The sequence below is a fragment of the Salmo salar genome, chromosome ssa01 (genome assembly GCF_905237065.1).
Source record: "Salmo salar chromosome ssa01, Ssal_v3.1, whole genome shotgun sequence".
Classification (NCBI taxonomy): domain Eukaryota; kingdom Metazoa; phylum Chordata; class Actinopteri; order Salmoniformes; family Salmonidae; genus Salmo; species Salmo salar.
Window position 1 is genome coordinate 166,423,310 of NC_059442.1, and position 26,125 is coordinate 166,449,434.

The window sequence follows — 26,125 nt, forward strand, 5'->3', positions numbered from 1 at the left end:
CCTTTATATTACAGCCAAGGGACAGGGCCTAGACCTTTATATTACAGCCAAGGGACAGGGCCTAGACCTTTATATTACAGTCAAGGGACAGGGCCTAGACCTTTATATTACAGTCAAGAGACAGGGCCTAGACCTTTATATTACAGTCAAGGGACAGGGCCTAGACCTTTATATTACAGTCAAGGGACAGGGCCTAGACCTTTATATTACAGTCAAGGGACAGGGCCTAGACCTTTATATTACAGTCAAGGGACAGGGCCTAGACCTTTATATTACAGTCAAGGGACAGGGCCTAGACCTTTATATTAGTCAAGGGACAGGGCCTAGACCTTTATATTACAGTCAAGGGACAGGGCCTAGACCTTTATATTACAGTCAAGGGACAGGGCCTAGACCTTTATATTAGTCAAGGGACAGGGCCTAGACCTTTATATTACAGTCAAGGGACAGGGCCTAGACCTTTATATTACAGCCAAGGGACAGGGCCTAGACCTTTATATTACAGTCAAGGGACAGGGCCTAGACCTTTATATTAGTCAAGGGACAGGGCCTAGACCTTTATATTACAGTCAAGGGACAGGGCCTAGACCTTTATATTACAGCCAAGGGACAGGGCCTAGACCTTTATATTACAGTCAAGGGACAGGGCCTAGACCTTTATATTACAGTCAAGGGACAGGGCCTAGACCTTTATATTAGTCAAGGGACAGGGCCTAGACCTTTATATTAGTCAAGGGACAGGGCCTAGACCTTTATATTACAGTCAAGGGACAGGGCCTAGACCTTTATATTAGTCAAGGGACAGGGCCTAGACCTTTATATTACAGTCAAGGGACAGGGCCTAGACCTTTATATTAGTCAAGGGACAGGGCCTAGACCTTTATATTACAGTCAAGGGACAGGGCCAAGACCTTTATATTACAGTCAAGGGACAGGGCCTAGACCTTTATATTACAGCCAAGGGACAGGGCCTAGACCTTTATATTACAGTCAAGGGACAGGGCCTAGACCTTTATATTACAGTCAAGGGACAGGGCCTAGACCTTTATATTACAGTCAAGGGACAGGGCCTAGACCTTTATATTACAGTCAAGGGACAGGGCCTAGACCTTTATATTAGTCAAGGGACAGGGCCTAGACCTTTATATTACAGTCAAGGGACAGGGCCTAGACCTTTATATTAGTCAAGGGACAGGGCCTAGACCTTTATATTACAGTCAAGGGACAGGGCCTAGACCTTTATATTAGTCAAGGGACAGGGCCTAGACCTTTATATTACAGTCAAGGGACAGGGCCTAGACCTTTATATTAGTCAAGGGACAGGGCCTAGACCTTTATATTAGTCAAGGGACAGGGCCTAGACCTTTATATTACAGTCAAGGGACAGGGCCTAGACCTTTATATTACAGTCAAGGGACAGGGCCTAGACCTTTATATTACAGTCAAGGGACAGGGCCTAGACCTTTATATTACAGTCAAGGGACAGGGCCTAGACCTTTATATTACAGTCAAGGGACAGGGCCTAGACCTTTATATTACAGTCAAGGGACAGGGCCTAGACCTTTATATTAGTCAAGGGACAGGGCCTAGACCTTTATATTACAGTCAAGGGACAGGGCCTAGACCTTTATATTACAGTCAAGGGACAGGGCCTAGACCTTTATATTAGCCAAGGGACAGGGCCTAGACCTTTATATTAGTCAAGGGACAGGGCCTAGACCTTTATATTAGTCAAGGGACAGGGCCTAGACCTTTATATTACAGTCAAGGGACAGGGCCTAGACCTTTATATTAGTCAAGGGACAGGGCCTAGACCTTTATATTACAGTCAAGGGACAGGGCCTAGACCTTTATATTACAGTCAAGGGACAGGGCCTAGACCTTTATATTACAGTCAAGGGACAGGGCCTAGACCTTTATATTAGTCAAGGGACAGGGCCTAGACCTTTATATTAGTCAAGGGACAGGGCCTAGACCTTTATATTCAGTCAAGGGACAGGGCCTAGACCTTTATATTACAGTCAAGGGACAGGGCCTAGACCTTTATATTAGTCAAGGGACAGGGCCTAGACCTTTATATTAGTCAAGGGACAGGGCCTAGACCTTTATATTACAGTCAAGGGACAGGGCCTAGACCTTTATATTACAGTCAAGGGACAGGGCCTAGACCTTTATATTACAGTCAAGGGACAGGGCCTAGACCTTTATATTACAGTCAAGGGACAGGGCCTAGACCTTTATATTAGCCAAGGGACAGGGCCTAGACCTTTATATTAGTCAAGGGACAGGGCCTAGACCTTTATATTACAGTCAAGGGACAGGGCCTAGACCTTTATATTACAGTCAAGGGACAGGGCCTAGACCTTTATATTAGTCAAGGGACAGGGCCTAGACCTTTATATTACAGTCAAGGGACAGGGCCTAGACCTTTATATTACAGTCAAGGGACAGGGCCTAGACCTTTATATTACAGTCAAGGGACAGGGCCTAGACCTTTATATTAGTCAAGGGACAGGGCCTAGACCTTTATATTAGTCAAGGGACAGGGCCTAGACCTTTATATTACAGTCAAGGGACAGGGCCTAGACCTTTATATTAGCCAAGGGACAGGGCCTAGACCTTTATATTAGTCAAGGGACAGGGCCTAGACCTTTATATTACAGTCAAGGGACAGGGCCTAGACCTTTATATTACCGCCAAGGGACAGGGCCTAGACCTTTATATTACAGTCAAGGGACAGGGCCTAGACCTTTATATTACAGTCAAGGGACAGGGCCTAGACCTTTATATTAGTCAAGGGACAGGGCCTAGACCTTTATATTACAGTCAAGGGACAGGGCCTAGACCTTTATATTACAGTCAAGGGACAGGGCCTAGACCTTTATATTACAGTCAAGGGACAGGGCCTAGACCTTTATATTACAGCCAAGGGACAGGGCCTAGACCTTTATATTACAGTCAAGGGACAGGGCCTAGACCTTTATATTACAGTCAAGGGACAGGGCCTAGACCTTTATATTAGTCAAGGGACAGGGCCTAGACCTTTATATTAGTCAAGGGACAGGGCCTAGACCTTTATATTACAGTCAAGGGACAGGGCCTAGACCTTTATATTACAGTCAAGGGACAGGGCCTAGACCTTTATATTACAGTCAAGGGACAGGGCCTAGACCTTTATATTACAGCCAAGGGACAGGGCCTAGACCTTTATATTAGTCAAGGGACAGGGCCTAGACCTTTATATTACAGTCAAGGGACAGGGCCTAGACCTTTATATTAGTCAAGGGACAGGGCCTAGACCTTTATATTACAGTCAAGGGACAGGGCCTAGACCTTTATATTACAGTCAAGGGACAGGGCCTAGACCTTTATATTACAGTGAAGGGACAGGGCCTAGACCTTTATATTACAGTCAAGGGACAGGGCCTAGACCTTTATATTACAGTCAAGGGACAGGGCCTAGACCTTTATATTACAGTCAAGGGACAGGGCCTAGACCTTTATATTAGCCAAGGGACAGGGCCTAGACCTTTATATTACAGTCAAGGGACAGGGCCTAGACCTTTATATTCAGTCAAGGGACAGGGCCTAGACCTTTATATTACAGTCAAGGGACAGGGCCTAGACCTTTATATTAGTCAAGGGACAGGGCCTAGACCTTTATATTACAGTCAAGGGACAGGGCCTAGACCTTTATATTACAGTCAAGGGACAGGGCCTAGACCTTTATATTACAGTCAAGGGACAGGGCCTAGACCTTTATATTAGTCAAGGGACAGGGCCTAGACCTTTATATTACAGTCAAGGGACAGGGCCTAGACCTTTATATTAGTCAAGGGACAGGGCCTAGACCTTTATATTACAGTCAAGGGACAGGGCCTAGACCTTTATATTAGTCAAGGGACAGGGCCTAGACCTTTATATTACAGCCAAGGGACAGGGCCTAGACCTTTATATTACAGTCAAGGGACAGGGCCTAGACCTTTATATTACAGTCAAGGGACAGGGCCTAGACCTTTATATTCAGTCAAGGGACAGGGCCTAGACCTTTATATTACAGTCAAGGGACAGGGCCTAGACCTTTATATTACAGTCAAGGGACAGGGCCTAGACCTTTATATTACAGTCAAGGGACAGGGCCTAGACCTTTATATTACAGCCAAGGGACAGGGCCTAGACCTTTATATTAGTCAAGGGACAGGGCCTAGACCTTTATATTACAGTCAAGGGACAGGGCCTAGACCTTTATATTAGTCAAGGGACAGGGCCTAGACCTTTATATTACAGTCAAGGGACAGGGCCTAGACCTTTATATTAGTCAAGGGACAGGGCCTAGACCTTTATATTCAGTCAAGGGACAGGGCCTAGACCTTTATATTACAGTCAAGGGACAGGGCCTAGACCTTTATATTAGTCAAGGGACAGGGCCTAGACCTTTATATTAGTCAAGGGACAGGGCCTAGACCTTTATATTAGTCAAGGGACAGGGCCTAGACCTTTATATTACAGTCAAGGGACAGGGCCTAGACCTTTATATTACAGTCAAGGGACAGGGCCTAGACCTTTATATTACAGTCAAGGGACAGGGCCTAGACCTTTATATTACAGTCAAGGGACAGGGCCTAGACCTTTATATTACAGTCAAGGGACAGGGCCTAGACCTTTATATTAGTCAAGGGACAGGGCCTAGACCTTTATATTACAGTCAAGGGACAGGGCCTAGACCTTTATATTACAGCCAAGGGACAGGGCCTAGACCTTTATATTACAGTCAAGGGACAGGGCCTAGACCTTTATATTCAGTCAAGGGACAGGGCCTAGACCTTTATATTCAGTCAAGGGACAGGGCCTAGACCTTTATATTACAGCCAAGGGACAGGGCCTAGACCTTTATATTAGCCAAGGGACAGGGCCTAGACCTTTATATTACAGCCAAGGGACAGGGCCTAGACCTTTATATTACAGCCAAGGGACAGGGCCTAGACCTTTATATTAGTCAAGGGACAGGGCCTAGACCTTTATATTACAGTCAAGGGACAGGGCCTAGACCTTTATATTACAGTCAAGGGACAGGGCCTAGACCTTTATATTACAGCCAAGGGACAGGGCCTAGACCTTTATATTACAGTCAAGGGACAGGGCCTAGACCTTTATATTAGTCAAGGGACAGGGCCTAGACCTTTATATTAGTCAAGGGACATGACCTAGACTGTGGGAGCACTACAGAGTACCACGTCTATTAATGGGAAAAGTGCTTTTAGCCAAATAAAAGCTAAGGTGACGCATTAAACCCCCAACGTGAAGCAGTAAACCCAAAGCACAAATCAATAACATCTACTGGTAGTTCAATGTGCGTATGAGAAGTAAATACAAGGAGATTACTATACACAGTACTGTACACACAAACATCAGATTCTACTACACACGTTATCCAAGAGTGAACGGTAGAAGTTCCTAATTTAAGGAACATTACTATGGTAATGCATTCATGCTATGTCGTTACTGATTGATGGAGGGGGGGGGGCTTTTAATTCAGCTTCCGTGAGCATCTCTGTGCAATCCACAACAATGAAAGTTTACATCAACCGAGTGAATTCTGTTGGATGTTCTCCTGCTTGGCTACGTTTCCTCGTCTCTGCCCTTCCTTGTCTTTTGGTCTCTCCTGTAGGCGTTTCTGATTTCATGGCTAACCTTGTGCTCTGAACAACCCATTCATTACTGTTAATGCATTGCCATCTCGTGTAAATCAACCAGGGGGCTCAATAAGCAAGTGAAGGCTAACATATGCAGATGTACAATTCCCAAAAGTATCACCCCCCCAACCCCATATATCTGAGAGTCTAGCCAATTAGCCACAATCAATTCTGGGGGATTTAAGTGGCTGGTATTAATTCATTTTTCTGCCCGCAACTTTCCTCAAAAAGAGGTCTGGTCTACGAAGAACAGGACCCTAGAATCATGCATCTTGGGCAATAAAAATCTGTGCAAAGACAACATGTCAAAGCTGGGGAAAAATGGCTCTTGCTAATGGATTCTCAACAGAAAATAGCTTTTAAGTAATCAATCTTTTAGTTTTTTATTCAAGAAAAAACAAATTTTTCTCATTAAAGGAGCTGGGTGTCATAGCCTCTTTGTGGCTATATGGCGTAATGAAAACGGCATTACCATTGATCACAATTATAAGGGCTCATGCTGATATCCCGTCGATTACCACACCACTTCCTTGTTTCACAAACAAATATGTAAGCAGATTAATTTCAACTCCCTTGCAGCCACTCTGAAATACACATTTAGAATTATAACCCAAGATAGGTAAAAGAACGATTAACATACACTGAACAAAAATATAAATGCACCATGCAACAATTTAAGCAATTTCACAGTTCATATTAGGAAATCGGTCAATTTGAAAAAATGAATTAGGCCCTAATCTATGGCTTTCACGTGACTGGGCAGGGGCGCAGCCATGGGTGGGACTGGGAGGACATAGCTCCCAAGTGGGTGGGCCTATGCCCAACCAATCAGAATTAGTTTTTCCCCACAAAAGTTTTTTTTTTACAGACGGAAACACTCCTCAGTTTCATCAACTGTCCAGGTGGCTGGTGTCAGACTTTCCCGCAGGTGAAGAAGGATGTGTAGGTCCTGGGCTGTCGTGGTTACACGTGGTTTGTGGTTGTGAGGCTGGTTGGACTTACTGACAAATTCTAAGGCGGCTTATGGTACCATAAGGCGGCTTATGGTAGAGAAATTAACATTCAAATTTCTGGCAATAGCTATGGAGAACATTCCCGCAGTCAGCATGCCAATTGCATGCTCTCTCAAAACTTGCAACATCTGTGGCATTGTGTTGTGTGACAAAACTGCACATTTTAGAATGGCCGTTTATTGTCCCCAGCACAAGGTTCATCTGTGTAATGACCATGCTGTTTAATCAGTTTCTTGATATGCAACACCGGTCAGGTGGATGGATTATCTTGGCAAAGATAAGCTTTCTGTGCGTATAGAACATTTCTGGGATCTTTTATTTCAGCTCATGAAACATTGGACCAACACTTTACATGTTGCGTTTATATTTTTGTTCAGTATAGTAATCATTTCAATAATTTTATCCAACCTTTTAAGACGCATTTAGAAATTATACTTCTCATTGTGAGAAGTGTGGTCGACCACCATGCATCAAAGAGATGTCAAGAGGTTGATCTGTATCACCCTCAATGCCATTGGTAGACACTGCATGTAGTGTTCGCACATCACTATGTCCCAACACCAGAATTTCATCTATATAAAAAGGAAAGTGACTCGGCCTCCTATCAGACACCAGTACTCTACCAGAGACTATTATCTAGCGGAACCGGCGACGTGGAATAAACGTCTCGCCCAAAGTGGGGAAGGCAGTGCAGAGAGGAAGACAATGGAGGAGGCGCGCTGTGGCTTTCTTCCCTCGACGTGTGTCTGCAGACAGGAGCAAGGCCTTCATTAACTCTGACACCTGCTCTTAAGTATCCCTTTATTAGGGGGGGTAAGAATAGAGACTCTTATGTATCCCTTTATTTGAGGGGTAAGAATAGAGACTTGCGTATCCCTTCATTAGAGGGGCTGTTCATTGACTACAGCTCAGCCTTCAACACCATAGTACCCTCCAAACTCATCATTAAGCTTGAGACCCTGGGTCTCGACCACGCCCTGTGGTCCTGGACTTTCTGGCTGGCCGCCCCCAGGTAGTGAAGGTAGGAAACAACATCTCCACCCCGCTGATCCTCAACACTGGGGCCCCACAAGGTCCTGGGCTGTCGTGGTTACACAACAGCCCGTAGTCCCTGTTCACCCATGACTGCGTGGCCATGCACGCCTCCAACTCAATCATCAAGTTTGCAGACGACACTACAGTGGTAGGCTTGATTACAAACAACGACGAGACAGCCTACAGGGAGGTGGTGAGAGCCCTCGGAGTGTGGTGTCAGGAAAATAACCTCTCACTCAACGTCAACAAAACAAAGGAGATGATCGTGGACTTCAGGAAACAGCAGAGGAAGCTCCCCCTTATCCACCGACGGGACAGTAGTGGAAAAGGTGGAAAGTAGAGGTCGACCGATTAATCGGCATGGCTAACAATGGGTAATCGGCCTTTTTGGATGCCGATTATGGTCGATTACATTGCAATCCACAAGGAAACTGCGTGGCAGGCTGACCACCTGTTACACGAGTGCAGCATCAAAATGACCCTGTGGCTGCAAGGAGCCAAGGTAAGTTGCTAGCTAGCATTAAACTTATTTTATAAAAAACTATCAATCTTCACATAATCACTAGTTAATTAACACATGGTTGATGATATTACTAGGTTAACTAGCTTGTCCTGAGTTGCATATAATCAATGCGGTGCATGTTAATTTGTCATAGAATCACAGCCTACTTCAACTTCGCCAAACGGGTGATGATTTAACAAAAGCGCATTCGCAAAAAAACACAATCGTTGCACAATGTACCTAACCCTAAACATCAATGCCTTTCTTAAAATCAATAGAAAGAAGTATATTTCTTTAAACCTGCATATTTAGTTAAAATAATGTTAGCAGGCAAAATTAACTAGGGAAATTATGTCACTTCTCTAGCGTTCAGTGTAAGCAGAGTCAGGGTATATGCAGCAGTTTGGGCCGCCTGGCTCGTTGCAAACTGTGTGAAGACCATTTCTTCCTAACAAAGACCGTAATTAATTTACCAGAATTGTACATAATTATGACATAACATTTAAGGTTTTGCAATGTAACAGCAATATTTAGACTTAGGGTTGCCACCCGTTCGATAAAATACGGAACGGTTCCGTATTTCACTGAAAGAATAAACATTTTGTTTTCGAAATTATGGTTTCCGGATTTGACCATATTAATGACCTAAGGCTTGTATTTCTGTGTGTTTATTATATTATAATTAAGTCTATGATTTGATATTTGATAGAGCAGTCTGACTGAGCGGTGGTAGGCAGCAGCAGGCTCGTAAGCATTAATTAAAACAGCACTTTACTGCGTTTGCCAGCAGCTCTCAGCAATGCTTGAAGCACAGCGCTGTTTATGACTTCAAGCCTATCAACTCCCGAGATTAGGATGGCAATACTAAAGTGCCTATAAGAACATCCAATAGTCAAAGGTATATGAAATGCAAATGATTTAGAGAGAAATAGTTGACGCGTCATAAATCCTATAATATCTACAACCTAAAATTTCCTAACTGGGAATATTGAAGACTCATGTTAAAAGGAATCACCAGCTTTCATATGTTCTCATGTTCTGAGCAAGGAACTCAGTTGGTAGAGCATGGTGTTTGCAACGCCAGGATTGTGGGTTCGATTCCCACAGGGGGCCAGTACAGAAAAAAAAATGTATGAAATTGTATGAAATGTATGCATTCACTACTGTAAGTCGCTCTGGATAAGAGCGCCTGCTAAATGACTAAAATGTAAATGTAAACGTATTTATATGTACATATTGTTATTCCATCCCCTTACATTTATGTGTATGGTAGTCGTTGTGAATTTGTTAGACATTACTGCACTGCCGGAACTAGAAGTACAAGCATTTCGCTACACTCGCATTAACATCTGCTAACCATGTGTATGTGACCAATACAATTTGATTTGAAAAATAGAGACTCTGACGTATCCCTTAATTAGGGGGGTAAGAATAGAGACTTATGTATCCCTTCATTAGGGGGGTAAGATTAACTCTGACACTGGCAAGAATAGAGTCTGGTTCCAAAGAGTGGGTCGCTAAGCCGTAACTGATGCAGCCGTGTGGAAAATCTTTGTGGGAGTGTGTCATGACACTATTCTGCACCACCCTTAGTTCCATCCTATCAGCCATCAGTCAATTTTACCACAGAACTAACTCCTTTATACTTGCTAAGTTGAATGCAGGAAAACTGAAATCTGTTTTACCTAATTTCGTCCAGCATGTCACCCGTGCAATTAAAGGGGTAAAAAAAAAACTCTAAATTACCTTTACTCCACATGCAGAGACACATAAAAAGCTCTCCCTCCATTTGTCAAATCTGACCATAACTTTATCCTCCAGATTATGGTTGACGTGCTTAATTTGGACGTGGTCCGATGAAGCGTAAAATAAACCCACAGGACTGTTTTGCTAACACTTCCTGGAATATGTTCCAGGACTAATCTGATAACAATGAGGAGTATTTATTTAATAATATGTATTGTTCATTTACCACATCAGTCACCAGCTTCATTAATAAGTGCATCGTCGTCCCCACAGTGACCGTACGTACATATCCCAACCAGAACCCATGGATTACAGGCAAAATCCGCACTGAGCTATAAAGGTTAGAGCTGCCACTTTCAAGGAGCGAGACACTAACCCAAACGCTTATAAGAAATCCCGCTACGCCCTCCGACGAACCATCAAACAGGCAAAGCTCAACACAGGACTAAGATCGAATCCTGCTACACCGGCTCTGACGCTCGTCAGACGTGTCAGGGCTTGCAAAGTATCACGGATTACAAAAGGAAACCCAGTGACACAAGCCTACCAGACGAGCTAAATGCCTTCTATGCTCGCTTTGAGGCAAGGAACACTGAGCCAATGCGTGAGAACACCAGCTGTTCAGGACGACTGTGTGATCACGCTCTCCGTAGCAGCTGTCAGACCTTTTAACAGGTTAACATTCACAAGGCCGCAGACAGATTACCACTACGCAAACTTAGATCATGTGCTGATCTGGATCCTGGACTTCCTAACGGGCCGCCCCCATGTGGGGAGGGTAGGCAGCACACATCCGTCACAACACAACCTCAACACGGGGCCCCTCAGGGCTGTGTGCTTAGTCCTGTCCTGTACTCCCTGTTGACCTAGGACTGCGTGGTCGCGCACGACCTGTCCTGAATGGCACACATACACAATCTATGTCTCAATTGTCTCAAGACTTAAAATCCTTCTTTAACCTGTCTCCTCCCCTTCATCTACACTGATTGAAGTGGATTTAAAAAGTATTTCCGAAATGCATTTGGGGAATTTGTTCAGTTAAAATCAACTGACACGGCGTGAAAATATACTATAAAGTGGCGACGACTCCATATAAAACTGGACATGGCTATGCTTCTGGTGTCTTTTATCACAAACCTAATCAAACCTGCATGAGACCTTAGTTGCCCTCTTATTCCCCAGAGGCTCTGGTGTACCTCAGGGCTCAAAACCAAGACCTCCTGAAATGACCCAGGATATCTCCGCCTCCCTCCCCTTTCTACTCCCCCCCTCCCTGGAGAGGGACCCAGGCGGTCGACCGCCCCCCCCCCTTTGAGGAGCAGTTGATGAATAGATCAGAGGAGCGATGAGCACCTCTTGCGACGCTCGCCAACCGCGACTCCTTTTCACCGTCTGCACCTCATTAATCACGCTATTGTCTGATTTGAAAGGCAAGCCATGTAAGTGTCATATCCACTCAAAGCCAAGGAGAGGCCTAGCCGAGTGGATGCGTACACCATCAAAATAGACAAAATCTTCAATATAAACCACAAAGAGAAACAGACATAGGTCCTTAGTTACTAAAAGGTCTAGGGACTGGTTCGTTAATGAGCCGAGGTAAAGCTGTACCATCTAATTGGGCAAAATAAGCTGTCAGAATTTATTTTCATTTAATAGGTTAAAGTGGGGAAAAATATATAAATATTATTTCAATTTCTGCACTTTATTTTTTATATCTACGATTGCATAGCAACAGGCCAAACGTCCACAGCATAAAGGGGTGTTGATAACATGCTTGCTGCCATACTTGTGGGCTGGGGAAGAAAAAAAAAACCCGGAGAATGTCATATTTGTACTTCCCTGCAGGCGAAATAGGCTATCCTTGTCAGGTGCCACAGGGTGCACACAAAAACATATGTACGGGTTACGTTTGTCAAGAGGCTTGGAGAAAAAAAGTGATTGAGTGGGGTGGGCAGCGGAGGTGGGGGGGCTGACTGCTTGTTTGGTGTAATACTGATTATGGGAACATGAGACTTTTGGGGTCTTTCATAGCCACACATGCTTCCCATTTAAAGTCAATAACTCCATTCTTCTCCCCGCTTGGCGATGTGACAGTGAACGCTTGCCCCAAGTTCAAGTTTCATTGTAATCATTTACACACTCCCTCCCCTGCAAAACCCCCTTTTCAAATTAAGAGAAAAGTCTACTTTGGTCAATGCTGTTCTCGTCCTCACCCCCACCCCACATGTGCACACACACACATCCCCCCCCCACACACACACACACACACACCCATACACCCCCCCCCTCCCCCCCACACACCCAACCCCATACACACACCCCCCCTCCCCACACACACACCCAACCCCATACACACCACACACCCAACCCCCACTCACACCCAACCCCCACTCACACACACACACCCAACCCCAACTCACACCCAACCCCCACTCACACACACACACCCAACCCCCACTCACACACACACACACACACACACACACACACACACACACACACACCCCACACACACACACACACACAACCCCCACTCACACACCCAACCCTCCCACACGCACACACACCCAACCCCCCCACACACACCCAACCCCCCCACACACATACACCCAACCCCCCCACACACATACACCCAACCCCCCCACACACAAAACATCCCTTGGAGGGTATACAAACCCTTCATGTCCTGGAGCAGGTCATGACCATACTGGAAGACCCTTCATGTCCTGGAGCAGGTCATGACCATACTGGAAGACTCTTCATGTCCTGGAGTAGGTCATGACCATACTGGAAGACTCTTCATGTACTGGAGCAGGTCATGACCATACTGGAAGACCCTTCATGTCCTGGAGTAGGTCATGACCATACTGGAAGACCCTTCATGTACTGGAGTAGGTCATGACCATACTGGAAGACCCTTCATGTACTGGAGCAGGTCAAGCTTTAAACAGTTAAAAATACAATATTTGTGGTTCTGGAAAATATATTTCACAGTGGTTTAGAAGCTACAATGATTCTCTACACTATACATTGTTTGTTTTGTCACATGAACTGAAATTAAGCAAACTATTAGAATTTAGAGCAATCAGAAAATGTATGAGTGATTTCTGCAATAGTGCAGTTCCCGAATGTAAATGCTGTCTTGCAGAGGCATGATTTTATTTGTCTGAAAAAAAATCAGCCACACCAATCAATTTTTTCGAATCGTACATTAAGAGTCAGGTTACAAGGACGTTCACCAACATATCAGGCGTTAGGCCAGACAATTTTACGAGGGTGCCATAATTAAAGTGCAAATGTACGAACATCAAGCACATACCAAGTCAAACAAAGACATCCAAGAGATCCCATATACCATGAAACACAGCACAAAGCACATACTGTAGATACATTTTCTGACCGCTGAGTGAACGTGACACAGAGATTCCTTTACTACACTGTTCCCCACGGAACTCAAAGAGAAAACATAACAGATCCTCTAAAAGTTCTACAGCTGCACCATCGAGAGCATCCTGTCCGGTTGCATCACCGCCTGGTATGGAAACTGCTTGGCATCTGACTGCAAGGCGCTACAGAGGGTAGTGCGTACGGCCCAGTACATCACGAGGCTGAATTTTTTTGTGGGGCCAAGCTTCCTGCCATCCAGGACCTCTATACTAGGCGGTTTCAGAGGAAAGCCACAAAAATTGTCAAAGACTCCGGTCACCCAAGTCATAGACTGTTCACTCTGCTACCGCACAGCAAGCGGTACCAGAGCGCCAAGTCTAGGACCAAAAGGCTCATTAACAGCTTCTACCCCCAAGCCATAAGATTGCTGAACAAATAATCAAATGGCCCCCGGACTATTACATTGACCCCCCCCCCCTCCATTTGTGTGTACACTGCTGCTACTCGTGGTTTATTATCTATGCAGTCATTTCACCCCTACCTACATGTACAAATTACCTCTACTAACCTGTACCCCTGCACACTGACTCAGTACCGGTACCCCCTGTATATAGCCTCGTTACTAACCTGTACCCCTGCACACTGACTTGGTACCGGTACCCCTGTATATAGCCTCGTTACTAACCTGTACCCCTGCACACTGACTTGGTACCGGTACCCCCTGTATATAGCCTCGTTACTAACCTGTACCCCTGCACACTGACTCAGTACCCCCTGTATATAGCCTCGTTACTAACCTGTACCCCTGCACACTGACTTGGTACCGGTACCCCCTGTATATAGCCTCGTTACTAACCTGTACCCCTGCACACTGACTGGGTACCGGTACCCCCTGTATATAGCTTCGTTACTAACCTGTACCCCTGTATATAGCCTCTTTACTAACCTGTACCCCTGCACACTGACTTGGTACCGGTACCCCCTGTATATAGCCTCGTTACTAACCTGTACCCCTATATATAGCCTCATTACTAACCTGTACCCCTGCACACTGACTTGGTACCGGTACCCCCTGTATATAGCCTCGTTACTAACCTGTACCCCTATCTATAGCCTCATTACTAACCTGTACCCCTGCACACTGACTCAGTACCGGTACCCCCTGTATATAGCCTCGTTACTAACCTGTACCCCTATCTATAGCCTCATTACTAACCTGTACCCCTGCACACTGACTCAGTACCGGTACCCCCTGTATATAGCCTCATTACTAACCTGTACCCCTGTATATAGCCTCGTTACTAACCTGTACCCCTGTATATAGCCTCATTACTAACCTGTACCTCTGCACATTGACTCAGTACCGGTACCCCCTGTATATAGCCTCATTACTAACCTGTACCCCTGCAAACTGACTCAGTACCGGTACCCCCTGTATATAGCCTCGTTACTAACCTGTACCCCTGCAAACTGACTCAGTACCGTGTACCCCTGTATATAGCCTCGTTACTAACCTGTACCCCTGCACACTGACTCAGTACCGGTACCCCCTGTATATAGCCTCGTTACTAACCTGTACCCCTGCAAACTGACTCAGTACCGGTACCCCCTGTATATAGCCTCGTTACTAACCTGTCTGCACACTGACTCAGTCGGTACCCCTGTATATAGCCTCGTTACTAACCTGTACCCCTGTAAACTGACTCAGTTAACCTGTACCCCTGTATATAGCCTCGTTACTAACCTGTACCTCTGCACATTGACTCAGTACCGGTACCCCCTGTATATAGCCTCGTTACTAACCTGTACCCCTGCACACTGACTCAGTACCGGTACCCCCTGTATATAGCCTCGTTACTAACCTGTACCCCTGCAAACTGACTCAGTACCGGTACCCCCTGTATATAGCCTCGTTACTAACCTGTACCCCTGCAAACTGACTCAGTACCGGTACCCCTGTATATAGCCTCGTTACTAACCTGTACCCCTGCACACTGACTCAGTACCGGTACCCCCTGTATATAGCCTCGTTACTAACCTGTACCCCTGTATATAGCCTCGTTACTAACCTGTACCTCTGTATATAGCCTCGTTACTAACCTGTACCCCTGCACACTGACTCAGTACCGGTACCCCCTGTATATAGCCTCGTTACTAACCTGTACCCCTGCAAACTGACTCAGTACCGGTACCCCCTGTATATAGCCTCGTTACTAACCTGTACCCCTGCACACTGACTCAGTACCGGTACCCCCTGTATATAGCCTCGTTACTAACCTGTACCCCTGCACACTGACTCAGTACCGGTACCCCCTGTATATAGCCTTGTTATTGTTATTTTATTGTTACTTTTTTATAATATTTTCTTAACTCTTTCTTGAACTGCACTGTTGGTTAAGGATTTGTGCTGTAAGTAAGCATTTCATGATAAGGTCTACACCTGTATTCGGCGCATGTGAAAAATAAAGTTTGATTTGATTCTGATTTGATGCCGTGGCGGTTCTAGACCATTTCAACTGGGGGGGCCAAGCTGGGGCCAGTTGTACTGTTAGAGGGGCCAGTTACATTAGACGTTATAGTTGTCATATCGTTTTCTTCACTGCGTTGCAGGCATTAGCAGGCAAAAGACCATGTTCATAATCATTAGTGGTCCACGTTGCCACTGTCTAATAACAGATGTAAAAAAAGAATGACAGCAAAAATATGTTATGTAAAAATTATTTCATACTCCATATTTAGGGGGGCCACAAGGGGGTCCAAGATTGTTGTCACAGGGGCACTGCCCCCACAGAACCGTTAGTGATTTGATGACGTAGAAAACCTGCAGAACCCCATCAATCGCATTGCCTAACAAACAGGCACTGGTTAGCCATGAAGCAAACATGTCAAGGATACGACAACACTACCAAATGAGTGGATTACATAACAAAAATATGTAACAGAAGCAATGAAAGAGACACTGTGACAACTACAGTTCTAACTTCCTCTCAGTGGAGGTGTTGAAAAGCAGCATTCCCCCCCATCTCTTCCCCCCTCCTTCTTCCCACTCATCCCCCTTTCACTCCTGCATTAGCTGGCCTTCATTAATCTTCGTGCAGTCTTCTTTACCTAGTCATGTAGAACCGCTCGATAGAGAGAGAGAGAGAGAGAGAGAGAGAGAGAGAGAGAGAGAGAGAGAGAGAGCTGGGCCCCTGTGCCAATTACCAGGTCAACGGAGTGTTGAGCCCCAGCGACGCAGAGGAATGAGCTCTTAGAGGGAGATGTGGGTTAGCCGGGGGAGATGTGGGATAGCCGGGGGAGATGTGGGTTAGCCGGGGGAGATGTGGGTTAGCCGGGGGAGACGTGGGTTAGCCGGGGGAGACGTGGGTTAGCCGGGGGAGATGTGGGTTAGCCGGGGGAGACGTGGGATAGCCGGGGGAGATGTGGGATAGCCGGGGGAGATGTGGGATACCCGGGGAGACGTGGGATAGCCGGGGGAGACGTGGGTTAGCCGGGGGAGATGTGGGATAGCCGGGGGAGACGTGGGTTAGCCGGGGGAGATGTGGGATAGCCGGGGCCAATATCGATGGACACAGGTGGGAGAAGAGAAGAGGTAAGCATGGGACGTGGGGGGTGGGCATAGGATTAGGTCCTTAGGGGTGAGGTGGGTGATGTCTATGTGAGGAAAATGGTGGAATAGGGTAGTGGAATGATATAGTTAATTGTACAATGATATTTTTTCTCTCTGTATTTTACTCATTTTCATAAATGTTATCTTCAGTTGCACGTACTATATCATGCTACGAACTGTAAACATAATCAGTGGAGTCATTTTCCAATCTGTCGAATGTGCAGAACCTCAAACACAATGAACACACCCTCCAATAGACCAAAGGGACAGGAGTATTTTTCTTGTAAAAAAGGAGCATCCACAAATACAAGTCATTGGAAAACCTCCTGCGATACTAATGTATCCTCCATCCAGAGAGACGACGCACCACAATACAGAGAGACGACGACGCACCATAATACAGAGACGATGACGCACCACAATACAGAGAGACGACGCACCACAATACAGAGAGACGACGACGCACCACAATACAGAGAGACGACGACGCACCACAATACAGAGAGACGACGACGCACCACAATACAGAGAGACGACGACGCACCACAATACAGAGAGACGACGACGCACCACAATACAGGACGACGCACCACAATACAGAGAGACGACGACGCACCACAATACAGAGAGGACGACGCACCATAATACAGAGAGACGACGACGCACCACAATACAGAGAGACGACGACGCACCACAATACAGAGAGACAACGACGCACCACAATACAGAGAGACGACGACGCACCACAATACAGAGAGACGACGACGCACCATAATACAGAGAGAAGACGACGCACCACAATACAGAGAGACGACGACGCACCACAATACAGAGAGACGACGACGCACCACAATACAGAGAGACGACGACGCACCACAATACAGAGACGACGACGCACCATAATACAGAGAGACGACGCACCACAATACAGAGACGACGCACCACAATACAGAGAGACGACGACGCACCACAATACAGAGAGACGACGCACCATAATACAGAGAGACGACGACGCACCACAATACAGAGAGACGACGACGCACCACAATACAGAGAGACGACGACGCACCACAATACAGAGAGACGACGACGCACCATAATACAGAGAGACGACGACGCACCACAATACAGAGACGACGACGCACCATAATACAGAGACGACGACGCACCACAATACAGAGAGACGACGACGCACCACAATACAGAGAGACGACGACGCAACATAATACAGAGAGACGACGACGCACCACAATACAGAGACGACGACGATACACACTCCCTTGTCTTCGTCTCCCATTCCTGGGTATCCAGATAACTCATTCAGTCGAACCCTTGGTTTCCAGGGCATCCACCCTCCTCCCCACCCCCTTGGCGTCCAATGTCTGGGTATTGGTAAAGCAGTGTGAACAGAAAGGGAGAGATGCAGACTGGGTATTGGTAAAGCAGTGTGAACAGAGAGGGAGAGATGCAGACTGGGTATTGGTAAAGCAGTGTGAACAGAGAGGGAGAGATGCAGACTGGGTATTGGTAAAGCAGTGTGAACAGAGAGGGAGAGATGCAGACTGGGTATTGGTAAAGCAGTGTGAACAGAGAGGGAGAGATGCAGACTGGGTATTGGTAAAGCAGTGTGAACAGAGAGGGAGAGATGCAGACTGGGTATTGGTAAAGCAGTGTGAACAGAGAGGGAGAGATGCAGACTGATTGGCTGATTAAAGCAGTGGGTATTGGTAAAGCAGTGGGTATTGGTAAAGCAGTGGGTATAGGTAAAGCAGTGGGTATTGGTAAAGCAGTGGGTATTGGTAAAGCAGTGGGTATTGGTAAAGCAGTGGGTATTGGTAAAGCAGTGGGTATTGGTAAAGCAGTGGGTATTGGTAAAGCAGTGGGTATAGGTAAAGCAGTGGGTATTGGTAAAGCAGTGGGTATTGGTAAAGCAGTGGGTATTGGTAAAGCAGTGGGTATTGGTAAAGCAGTGTGAACAGAGAGGGAGAGATGCAGACTGACTGGCTGATTAAAGCAGTGGGTATTGGTAAAGCAGTGGGTATTGGTAAAGCAGTGGGTATTGGTAAAGCAGTGGGTATTGGTAAAGCAGTGGGTATTGGTAAAGCAGTGGGTATTGGTAAAGCAGTGGGTATTGGTAAAGCAGTGGGTATTGGTAAAGCAGTGTGAACAGAGAGGGAGAGATGCAGACTGGGTATTGGTAAAGCAGTGTGAACAGAGTGGGAGAGATGCAGACTGACTGGCTGATTAAAGCAGTAGGTATTGGTAAAGCAGTGGGTATTGGTAAAGCAGTGGGTATTGGTAAAGCAGTGGGTTAGGCAGTGTGAACAGAGAGGGAGAGATGCAGACTGGGTATTGGTAAAGCAGTGTGAACAGAAAGGGAGAGATGCAGACTGGGTATTGGTAAAGCAGTGTGAACAGAGAGGGAGAGATGCAGACTGGGTATTGGTAAAGCAGTGTGAACAGAGAGGGAGAGATGCAGACTGGGTATTGGTAAAGCAGTGTGAACAGAGAGGTAGAGATGCAGACTGGGTATTGGTAAAGCAGTGTGAACAGAGAGGGAGAGATGCAGACTGACTGGCTGATTAAAGCAGTGGGTATTGGTAAAGCAGTGGGTATAGGTATCAGCCTCTACAGAGTATTGACTGGGTATAGGTAAAGCAGTGGGTATTGGTAAAGCAGTGGGTTAGGCAGTGTGTATGGGTATTGGTACTGGGTATTGGTATCAGTCTCTACAGCGGACGGTGACTGAATTTATTCCATATGTCAGGAGATGATGGTGGGTTAACAGAGATACGCTCACACACACACACACACACACACACACACACACACACACACACACACACACACACACACACACACACACACACACACAGAGCTAGGTTCTTTCAGCCTGGTGGACGTGTGGGTGGGGGGAGAGAGACCGTTGTAGAAATGCTCGGCAGCTTCAACGATTACAATCTGTATTTGATGTCAGTTAAAATAAGACATCTGCTTAGTCGCAAAGTACAATCTGAAGAGAGATCACTGAATCCAGTGCCCCCATTGACTTGTAATACAGGCTATTTTTACAGACCACTAGTACATGCCGTTTCAGCTGAATCTTCTGATGTTTTACAGCCAAATATGGAAGGTCTCAGCACTGCTGAGTCAAACCAGAGGAATATACAGTCAAAGATGACTAAATGAATATGATCCCGAGATAAATGAGTACTTTCAGTATGAGGGGGAAGTGTTTACCAGTCAGTGACCTTGTGTGTTACCACACACACACATACACACACAGCACGCCTACACACACATACACACACCGCACGCCCACACACACACACAGCACGCCCACACACACACACCGCACGCCCACACAGCACGCCCACACACACACAGCACGCCCACACACACACAGCACGCCCACACACACACAGCACGCCCACACACACACAGCACGCCCACACACACACAGCACGCCCACACACACACAGCACGCCCACACACACACACAGCACGCCCACACACACACACACAGCACGCCCACACACACACAGCACGCCCACGCCCACACACGCAGCACGCCCACACACACGCAGCACGCCCACACACACGCAGCACGCCCACACACACGCAGCACGCCCACACACACACAGCACGCCACACACACACACAGCACGCCCACACACACACAGCACGCCCACACACACACAGCACGCCCACACACACACAGCACGCCCACACACACACACAGCACGCCCACACACACACAGCACGCCCACACACACACAGCACGCCCACACACACACAGCACGCCCACACACACACAGCACGCCCACGCCCACACACACACAGCACGCCCACGCCCACACACACACAGCACGCCCACACACACACACACACACAACGGTGGTACTCACTGGGGCTCCTCTCCTCCACAAGGTCACAGGCACAGAGGTGGTCTGAATCGATGGAGATGGGCTTCTGTCGGATCCAGAACTTGGTGCTGGTCTTCTGGTTGGTGACGGGGTCAATCTCCACCTTTTCCCCCGAGATGCCTGCATGGGGGGATAGGGAGTGACAAAGGAGGGGGAAGAGGGAGAGAGAGAGAGAGAGATGGCAGAGGTCAAATCATCTACTCCACACCGAATGTTCTCTCCATCCTCCATTTTGTTGTGGGACACAACAGCATCTCTCGCGGATTGTCGCCGCGTAAAGCGTCGGCGTAATCAGTTTTTTTGTTAAAATGATGGTGCTGTGTGGCGTTAATGGCCATTCACAGTGCTAATCTGTCATCACTGTCGCCTGGTCCCTGCTGCTGCTGGCTGTGCACACATATACCCACACACACACACCCACACACACAGTAAAATGGATGCTGGAGATGTCCACAGACCTAGAGATCTGACGCAGTAGATTAAGGACAGACAGAATCTCCAGGAGGAAGATCTATAGCAGCTCCTATTCAATCAAAATCACTAACCACGTTTACGGGACAAATGGTATTCCTCACACATTGCGAGAATGCAGGTTTGAAATGAAAAGTTCAATTCATTTTTTTGGACTTTTTAAATGAATGATATATACCCATTGATTGTTGAAGAATATGACTTATAGGATACCTCATCAGCTGAATTCAACTGTCGTACTCCTACAAAAACCCAAAATATAAGCTTGCAGCGTCATTTTACCTTTCGGTTTTTTAAGGGTTCTGCTCAGTTCTTCCTGAATACCCCCTTTGAGAAGACGTGGAGGGTGCTTAAACAACACATTTGATCATCATTGAAAAGGAAAAAAAGGTGCAACACTCGTTCACCAATAAAAACGTAATGTTTTATTTAAGCAAAGTTAAAAAAGATTGACATTTCTGCCATTAAGTGACTTTTTTTCCCCAGAATCAATGCCCCTTCATAAACACCCCTTTGATAAACAACTTGGTAACCAAAGCAACGTCGTCATAAAAGTGAGGACATTTAGTGTTGATATTTGTCATTAGGCTGAGGAAACGTATTTTAAAACGCTAATCTATTGAATTACTGTTTATTTTAACAGTTGTGCCGGTACATGGCCATAAAAATAGCACCTTAAATTCCCTGAACGGGATACCTCGACAGAATGGGGACATCTCAGGCTCTAGCAATGCCTCCAATGGAGACAGGTTTGGTATACTTTGTGTCTTTCTCTCCTGTTTTGTTAATGTTTTCATTTGGTTATCAGGCAAGTCAGTGGGTTGGATGAGAACTGCATTTTGATGCTCTCTATAAAGGTAATGGAGAATAGGCTAGACACACACACGCGCACACACACACACACACACACACACACACACACACACACACACACACACACACACACACACACACACACACACACACACACACACACACACAGGCACACACAGGCACACACAGACAGAGAGTGGGGCCTATGGTCTATGACAGATGTGTCAGCTGTCAATCAGAGCGGTTAATGTGAGGCAAAAGGGGGGCGGGAGAGATGAACCCAGGGATTTGTTTGGCGTTGAAATCCTTGGGCAGGCCACACACTGAAAATACATTGTTAAAATGCTTTCAGTGTTAAACTTAAATGACTAAACAAGATAAACAATGTAGAAAAAAAAGAAGAATGGATCTATATATTTTAATCACCAAAATAAAAGCTAGTCAGGGAGAATTGAAAATTCCCAAAACAATGAATTTAGCAGTATTATTATTATGTTTGAGCAAAAGAACATAGCATTAGCCATGGCAGAATATGTAGAATTGCAGGAAATTTGCTTTTAAACTGAAACAATTTATCCCCCTCCATGGAGAAATGTGTAGAATTACAGGAAATTGACTTAAAAAAAAAAATATATATATATATATTTTTTTTCAATCTCTACACTGCCAAGATGGGAGGGCCTCAAAAATGATCTGAAATCCAGCACCCATTGTCACGCCCCTGCCACACCCATTACCTAAGCCACTTTTAATATCTAGAAAAAAACCCTGGAACCCGGCTGTCAATCAGAGCGGTTAATGTGAGGGAGTGCAGGCAAAAGGGCAGAAAGATGATTCCGGCTGTCAATCAAACGATGGTCACCATTCCACAGGGAACAGAAAGATCCTGTACCGCGTCTCAAATGGCTCCCTATTCCCTATTTAAGTGCACTACTTTTGGCCAGTGCCCTATGGTCAAAAGTAGTGCACTATTCGTGAATAGGGTGCCATTTTGGGACGCAGGCCCAATCGCAGCCGCACGGAGTACTGGGAGAAAACATGGAGACAACATGGAGTACTGGGAGACAAATGGAACTGCTTTGATGGAGGAAGTCTGTTTTTTGTCTGTCATCATTGAAAATAGAGGTCGCTTCCCTTCACCCTTTATTCTTCTCTATAAGGTTGAGTTCTGTTGAGTTTTCTGTAAAAATCTCAGTTTGGATTTTAGAGGTAAGGCATTCGAAGCCACTAGTGCCTCTTCCATTGCCTCAATTTAAAATCCCAAAATCAGTCATTTTGACAGATTCAAATTCGAAAAGTGTTGCGTTTTGGTGGCACATGGCATCCCCCCTCCCACCCCCCAAAAAAATGTATGTTCATGTGCAAGTTCCACGTTGGTAAATAGTGTGTCATCCTAAGTGTATACATCTTAGGCAAATCACATTAATTACCCGGATAAAATATCTGATTAAAGATTTTTTTTATTTTCTTCTGCTCTACAGGATTGACAATTACAGATCACCACTAAAAGGGAATCAGAAGGATCCCGGCAGACCCTATTGTCACTTACACTCTATACATCACAGCCACTGATGTAATATGGACTCAGTCACTTGTATTGATGATAATGGTTATTAAATTGCCACCCTATTTTTCCTTGGCCACATGGAATTGGTTGCTATAACAAGCCCTAATCCAATTCCGTGACAGAGGCCTCGCCTAATGCTATGTGAAGGGGGCAGATTGAGCATCACCATTGAGGGTTATTACAAAAATTAAGATGGGGGGCTGGCACCCCCAGACCCCCCGTCTTACACGACCCCCCCCCCCCCCCCCAAATCTCCTCTATAACTGCCTTCCAGGGGCATCAGCCCATTCTCTTATAGGGGGAGAAATGAAGACCGCCGACTATCTGTGAGTGAGTTGTTCCAAACTGTAACGAGAGACGACACTTTTCCAATAACCGCCCCGGTAATTCGGCCCATTCATTTCCCTCACCGCGGTTAACAAGCTTTATTAAACCAGCAGCATCGCATGGCTGCCGCCACCATCTTTTCTCATTTGCATCAATTAGGAAGAAGCCCAGAGCTGGGCTCTCTGGGTGGAGGTGGACCCCCAGCAGTGACGCTGGGCAGACTATTCTGTTACGGAGGTGGTCTTTTGAGGGAAAAGCAGCTAGAACCAGTGTCTTCAGTCAAAGAGACGACAGTGGGACGCTTGGTGCGTCAAGATTCCTGATGTCACGGGAAGGTCAAAAAGATCATCAAGGACAACAACCACCTGAGCCACTGCCTGTTCACCCCGCTACCATCCAGAAGGCGAGGTCGGTACAGGTGCATCAAAGCTGGGACCGAGAAACTGGAAAACAGCTTTTATCTCAAGGCCATCAGACTGCTAAACAGCCATCACTAGCACAGAGAGGCTGCTGCCTACATAGACTCATTAGTCACTTTAAACAATGCCACATTATGTTTACATATCTTACATTACTCATCTCATATGTATATACTGTATTTTATACCATCTTGCCTATGCCGCTCGGCCATCGCTCATCCATATATTTATATGTACATATTCTTATTCCATCCCTTTAGATGTGTGTATTAGGTAGTTGTGAAATTGTTAGATTACTTAGATATTACTGCACTGTCGGGAACTAGAAGCACAAGCATTTCGCTACACTCGCATTAACATCTGCTAACCATGTGTATGTGACCAATAACATTTGATTTGATTTGTAACCAGCACAGAAAAAGGGGAGACAGAGGAAACACAACACTATGAAGTGGACCAGTCAGGAGAGACAGAGGAAACACAACACTATGAAGTGGACCAGTCAGGAGAGACAGAGGAAACACAACACTATGAAGTGGACCAGTCAGGGGAGACAGAGGATAGACAAAACTATGAAGTGGACCAGTCAGGAGAGACAGAGGACACTATGAAGTGGACCAGTCAGGAGAGACAGAGGAAACACAACACTATGAAGTGGACCAGTCAGGAGAGACAGAGGACACTATGAAGTGGACCAGTCAGGAGAGACAGAGGAAACACAACACTATGAAGTGGACCAGTCAGGAGAGACAGAGGATACACAACACTATGAAGTGGACCAGTCAGGAGAGACAGAGGACACTATGAAGTGGACCAGTCAGGAGAGACAGAGGAAACACAACACTATGAAGTGGACCAGTCAGGAGAGACAGAGGACACTATGAAGTGGACCAGTCAGGAGAGACAGAGGATACACAAAACTATGAAGTGGACCAGTCAGGAGAGACAGAGGATACACAAAACTATGAAGTGGACCAGTCAGGAGAGACAGAGGAAACACAAAACTATGAAGTGGACCAGTCAGGAGAGACAGAGGAAACACAACACTATGAAGTGGACCAGTCAGGAGAGACAGAGGAAACACAACACTATGAAGTGGACCAGTCAGGAGAGACAGAGGAAACACAACACTATGAAGTGGACCAGTCAGGAGAGACAGAGGAAACACAGACACTATGAAGTGGACCAGTCAGGAGAGACAGAGGAAACACAACACTATGAAGTGGACCAGTCAGGAGAGACAGAGGAAACACAACACTATGAAGTGGACCAGTCAGGAGAGACAGAGGAAACACAACACTATGAAGTGGACCAGTCAGGAGAGACAGAGGAAACACAACACTATGAAGTGGACCAGTCAGGAGAGACAGAGGAAACACAACACTATGAAGTGGACCAGTCAGGAGAGACAGAGGATACACAAAACTATGAAGTGGACCAGTCAGGAGAGACAGAGGAAACTATGAAGTGGACCAGTCAGGAGAGACAGAGGAAACACAACACTATGAAGTGGACCAGTCAGGAGAGACAGAGGAAACACAACACTATGAAGTGGACCAGTCAGGAGAGACAGAGGAAACACAAAACTATGAAGTGGACCAGTCAGGAGAGACAGA

At 46.1% G+C, this 26,125-nt stretch overlaps 1 protein-coding gene across 4 annotated transcripts in view; it reads right to left on the reverse strand.

Moving 5' to 3' along the window:
* Positions 1-26,125, reverse strand: part of mapkap1 (MAPK associated protein 1) — a 138,290-nt gene that overhangs the window by 26,580 nt on the left and 85,585 nt on the right. For all 4 annotated transcript variants that reach the window (XM_045687062.1, XM_045687030.1, XM_045687004.1 and 1 more), the window contains 1 exon segment: positions 20,895-21,032. In XM_045687062.1, the coding sequence (XP_045543018.1) occupies positions 20,895-21,032 (138 nt within the window).